We start from the raw sequence: 5,698 nt of genomic DNA on the forward strand, positions 1-5,698 counted from the left end.
CCCTGGGCCCAGGCCATCACTCACCTGGGCCCAGGTGGATGCCCCCCGCCATGCTGCACCACACTCTCTAGGTGCCTTATCGTGGTCCCCATCACCCCTGTGTGGCCCTCAACAGCCCACTCCCCATCTTTCCCTCATTGGTGGTGCACTGTCATTATATTCCAGTCGACCAGGACAGAGGCCCAGTAAACACTGTCCCCTCTCCTGCCCCCTCATGGGGGGCTCAGATTCCCCAATTTAGTCATATTTAATATACTGCCTCTTGCTTGCTGAGGTTCCATGTGTTCAGAGGTGTTTTCCAGAAGGAATCAGGCCTTGTGGTCAATCAAGAGAGGGACAGGTTCACCATCCTCCCTTCTCTGGCAGCCGAGATGGCTATGAATCACCATGAGGGGCACAGTGGAGCCAGAAGGTGTAAGAAGGACAGAGGAGGCCTTTCTGGGACCTCAAGGTTGGAAGTGGGGGTGCCCAACCCAGGTCCTGGACAGGTTCCCCCTCCCAGGCCCAAAGGCCAAGCCTGAGAAGGTCTGGTCAGTCCTGAGAGACCTGTCATGGGTCTCCACAGGGGAAAGATGGGAAACTGATGGGTGGCAGTCAGCACGGGGGGCGTGGTGAGCTCTGGGGGCTCTGCTGGGCATCAGCAGAGGGGCCCTGGGAGAAGGGGACCCTACGGATAGGAATGTGGGTATGGTGTACATCTGGGCTGATCCCAGGGCACCCCAGGGTCAGGGCATGTGGGCCCCAGCAGCACCGGGCAGGGCTGGCCCTGTGGTTCCCTGCCGCTCACAGGTAAGGCAGGCTGCCCCTCCACAGTGGGTGGACGGGGTTCAGCCCTGCTGTGCAGGAACACAGGCCCTGATGGGGCAGAAGGTGCGTGTGGCAGGACAGGGGTGGATACTGGCAAGGGAAGAGCTAATGGTTGCAGGAAGGGCGCAAACTAGAGGGGAAGGGAAGCCAGGCGTTCTGCAGGAGAGAGAGGGGCCTGGAGCGGGTGTGAGATGGAAGAGCAGAAGGCAGTCTGACGGGCCTCGGATTCTAGAGGGAAAGCCCACACCAGGCGCAGACAGGGGAGAAGCTGGGGCCATTGGTAGTCGGGGAACTTTGGAGTGGATATATTAGGTAGAATTATCTCCCAAACGTTTAATTAAAGGTCAAGTAGAATGTACATAACAGAAGTACACAATTGGTAGCCTGGTGACTTCCCAGCACCTCCATCCCTTGGAACCAGTTCTCAGCCAAATACCCGATGTTACACTAGCAGCAGCTCAAAAGGCCCCCTTGGGCAGGACTGTCCTGCTTCTAACACAAGGGTTAGGACAGAATCCCTGGAATCTCAGGCTCTGGCTCTTCATTTATGGCTCGTCAGTCAGGGTCGTTGGCGAGTCATCTGGGGGACGAGTCATCACGGTTTGTTGCTGTCACTGCTGAAGGACCCTCATTTTGTGTATAGTCCACAGTCCCTTCTGCGGTTGACAGTCATTTGGATTGTCTCCACTGGGGGAACATTCTTGCTCTTTCCGTGTGCATGGGACCACGGAGGAGAGGGATTCGTGGTCTGCGTCCGTGTGTCCGTAGTGGGCCAGTGCAGCTTTAGTAGGACGGCCAAAGTCTCCCAAAGTGGTGGCTGTTCTGCCTCGGGCTTGTTTAAGTCCCTTGGGGTGATGGCCAACCTGGCAGACAAGATGGGGGTTATGAAGGGACAGGAGGAGCATGTGCGTCAGGGTCTCTTGGGCTGGTCTTTGTGACAGATGGCCCAGCGTTGCTGCTGAGCGGGGAGCATGAGGGTTTCACTCCCACCTCTGGACCTGGGAATCCCCCCAAAGCACGGGGGAAAGAGGCATGCTTCGGGTCCAGACTTTGGGTACACATGGAATGGGGGAGGTCATTTGTGAGGGCAGGACGTAGAGGGCGTGTCTCATGACCCAGCCCTTTGTGTGGCGTGCCCCTGTCTACGCAGCAAGGTCGGAGCGCTGCAGCCAGCATTCTTGCCATTCCAGGCTTACTGGCTCCACCTGCACGTCCTGGAGCCAGATTTGGGCATTTCCTCCCACAGCCTATGGGCCACCCGCAGGCCTCCTTCGCTTTGGTAGACCCTGACTTGAGGACACTGTCTGGTGAGCAGGAGAACCGTGAGGACGTGAACCAGCCCCCTGGAAAATCCACTGGGCCCAATGGCCCTGCTGTTACAGTGGGAAAGTGGGAGGCAGACCTGGGCTTGCCTCTCCCGATTCGCTGACTTGCTTGCTGAGAGGCTCTGAGCAGGTTATTTAACCTCTCTGAGCCTCAGCTTCCTTCTCTATGAAAGGAGTTAGATGGGGCGGGGCTGTCATGCAGAGCAGAGACTCTAACCTGGGCTTGGATGTGGGAAGCACACACGGTAGCCCTCGGGCTGTTGGAGCTGGAAGGACCCTCGAGGTGGGCTGGCCTTAGCCTCCAGGAAACAGAGGGTGGAGGCCCATCCCAGGCTGTAGGTACCAGAGCAGGGATTAGAGCTGGACCCCCGAGGCTTAGCCCTGTGCTCTTACCCCTAAACGCTGGGGCCTCAGGGGGCCACTGTATTCCCCTTTGCACCCAGTGTGCCCTGCTGGCAGTTTACCCTCAGCACGCAGGCCTTGGCGTGTTGCTGCCAGAGCCAGATGGCTTTGTCCTGCCTGGTGTAGCAGGAAGGTGGGAGGGGGCTTAGGGATACATGCTGCCCAGTGACACCGGCTGCAACGGCCACTCACCCTGGAGTTGCGGATCTTCCTGGCTCCTGTGCCTTGGACAAACCCCAGGGTGACTGGTTCTGCAGTGACAACACTGGGAAGTGGTAAGTGGGACTTTCCCCTCTGGCCCCCAGGCATCAGGAACAGGAGCTACCCTCCGGGGCTTCTAGGGGAGGGAAGCCAGGGGGCTAACTTCCGAGGGGGGGATGGCTCCTCCTAAGAAGTGCAAACCTGCAAGGTGTCACGGAGAGAGAGAAGGTGCCACAGAGGCCCACCAGCGCCCTGGGGGCAGCCAGGGGTGTCTCGTGTGCCCAGGATCCCCCGGCCTCCCCAATCCCTCCCTGTGTATGCCCAGCCCAGCCGGAGGTTATCTGTGTTAATGCAGAGGTTGCTTGAAGACCCACTTTAAGGGGCCTTTTCTCCAGGGCCGAGGGCGCCTAAAAAGCTCCCAGCCACAGCATCTTGCACCCAGAGGATAGGAGAGTCTCCGTCTGGGTAGGCGAGGCAAACCACAGCGGCATTAGAAGTGCTCGGTGGAGGCTCCCTCTCCTCCCACTTTGGGTAGCAGTGTTGGGGTGTCTCAGGCTCCATGGAGCCCTGGCACTTCTCCCACCACCTCCTGGGGCTCAGAGGAGCAGTGAGGCCAGGATCTGGAGGCTCTGAGGGGCTGTTCGTGGGTATTTCTGGCTGGGAGGGAAGGGTGGGGAGAGCACCACCGTTTATAGTCCCCAGACTCCACTTTGGGGCTGGCCCCACCCTGGGTCCAGCTACCAGAGGCCAGCCGCGCGCCACGCCGGCCCGCCCCTCTTGGCGGCGGGGACTAGCCCCTGACCCCGGCTCCTCTCCAGCAGGTGCTGGGTGGCTCTCCTTGAATTCAGAGGCCACTTCTGAAGCTGGGTCACTGCAAGGAGGCCCCAGGGACCAGGATGTCCATACAGAGCTTTCACCACCTGTAGCCTGTGGCCCTGTGCCTGCCACCTGGGCCCCCAGAGTCCCCAAGCCGTCAGCGGTGCCACACGCTTCCCGCCAGTGAGTTTCGCTGCCTCACCCCAGAGGATGCCACAGTGTGTTTGAGATGGAGCGTGAAGGTGCGCAGCCCCCACACAGGGTCCCACGCTAGTGCGCTCTGCTGCAGTTGTCCCGTGGGAGGAGGCCCTGTCCTTGATGTCTGGGTCCCCAGGGTATCAGACTACGAAGCGTGCGTGTTCAGGAAAGTGGGGGGAACAGCAGCCCTGTATCCTCCGTTTTCCAGGGAGGGGGTGGGGGGTGGTGAGAGATGCTCGGCATGCAGTGGAGTGGGCACATGGCAGTGACCACTAAGCCACCCCCTGTGCCTCCCACCATAGCCTTCACTTCCATCTCGGGCATTTGCCCCCTGGATCCGGACGAGATCTGACACTTCCTGACCTTGTGTCTGGAGCTGTCCCTGGGCTGGTCTGAGGAGGGCCGCCTGGCCGCCTTAATCATTGGCTTCCATTGGGATGAGGAGAGACCCAGTCTGGCGAGGGCAAGGTGGTGTGTGATGCCCCGCCCCTGGAACAGCCTCGCCGGAAGTGGGGAGGAGCCTGGGGGCTGGGGGGCTGAGCACAGGCCAAGGATCTTCTCCCGGGGCAAGAGTCTAGCCTGTTGGGGTCCCAAAGACCCTCATGAAGGCTCCTACTGGGGGCATGTAGCTCCCAATTTGGTGCCCTCCTTGGATGGGAGGCGAGGCCTAATTGGACATGTGCTCTTGGCTGAGTGGGGGCGGTTTGGGGGGCAGGTGTCAGCAGAGGTGGCCAGGAATAGTGTCCCTGCTTGTCCCCAGGAGTCCCTCCCTGATGCCACACAGCCCATCCTAGTGTGCTGGCTGTGGACCACACATCCCGGCAGCAGGGCAAGGGCTCCATCCTGCTGCGGTGCTACCCGCACCATCTGAGCAGCCAGCCAGCTCTGGGCCGGGCTGTGCTCATGTGGGAGGATACCCTTGTGCCCTTCTACCAGAGGTTCGGCTTCCGTCCTGTGGGCCCATGTGCCGCCACTGTAGGCCTGCTCAGCTTCAGAGCTCTAGGGCTCCCAGCAGAGCTGTGCCTCCCAGCACACAGCGGCTGCTGAACTGGGCTGCCTGCCTGGCCACCCACCCACCTCGGGGACCCACGGCTGCATGCCAGGGCTGTGGGAAAGCAGGCTGGGGCTCCTACCTAGCCCCAGACGTCCCCTTCTCTGCACTGGCCTCCCCCCAGCTCAGCTGACCATGAGGGGAGACAGACCCCCAGGCAGTGGCAAAGGGGAGTGGTGAAACAGAGAGGCAGGCTAGGCTGCCCAGCTGGAGCACAAGTGGTGTGTCCTCTGGTCTGTCCCCAGGAGACCGCCCCGGGCCTCCAGCGTTCCCAACTGCTCAAGGCAGGGCTGGATCAGTACCTGGGGACAGTGGGAGGCATCCTTTGTGACTCCCTTGTTCTCAGGAACCAATGGTGGACCCTCTGGGCAGGTAGGAGGGACTCAGGGGACCCTTATCTCCCAGCCCCTGGGGCACCCCTTCTTGCCCTCAGCCCAGAAATGGGGGGTAGATAGGAGCAAGGACGGATAGGGGCCACCTTGGGACCCACTGTCTGCCCCCTCATTCCAGTGCCTCACATAAAGTGGCTGTGCCCGTCGTCTCCCGGGTGTGGGGGGAAGGGCTGTGGGTGAGGCGCAGTGAGTGGGTGCACCCGGGGCTGGAATGGACGCGCAAGTGTGGCGCCTCTTCCCCACACTGTCCCAGCCAGGGTGGCCCACCCACTCCTGCTGCTGCGCCAGCTGGAGCGGGGGACCCAGGAGCCTAAGGGTCTGCCTGACGTTCCCCACCTGACCTAACCTGGTTTCTCGTCCAGCCCAGTCCCCCAGAAGTCCTACAGGTTTTCCACCGTCCATTTGGGCCAAGGCCCTCCCCCCAAGCTGCTTGTGGCTGACCCCCTTTAGCCCCCAAAATCAAGTTCCAGCTTTCACTCTACCCGAGTCGTCAGAAGGCATTTCCC

General features: G+C 60.9%; 1 protein-coding gene across 1 annotated transcript; it reads left to right on the top strand.

The window, feature by feature from the left end:
- The first annotated feature begins 1,661 nt into the window (after positions 1-1,661).
- AANAT (aralkylamine N-acetyltransferase) lies at positions 1,662-4,796 on the top strand. Its single transcript, XM_057499543.1, is given in 5 exon segments — positions 1,662-1,712; positions 2,054-2,188; positions 3,662-3,773; positions 4,052-4,212; positions 4,530-4,796. Coding segments are annotated over 5 exon segments (726 nt in total).
- Positions 4,797-5,698: the final 902 nt, after the last annotated feature.

The sequence above is a fragment of the Manis pentadactyla genome, chromosome 4 (genome assembly GCF_030020395.1).
Source record: "Manis pentadactyla isolate mManPen7 chromosome 4, mManPen7.hap1, whole genome shotgun sequence".
In the NCBI taxonomy this organism is placed as follows: domain Eukaryota; kingdom Metazoa; phylum Chordata; class Mammalia; order Pholidota; family Manidae; genus Manis; species Manis pentadactyla.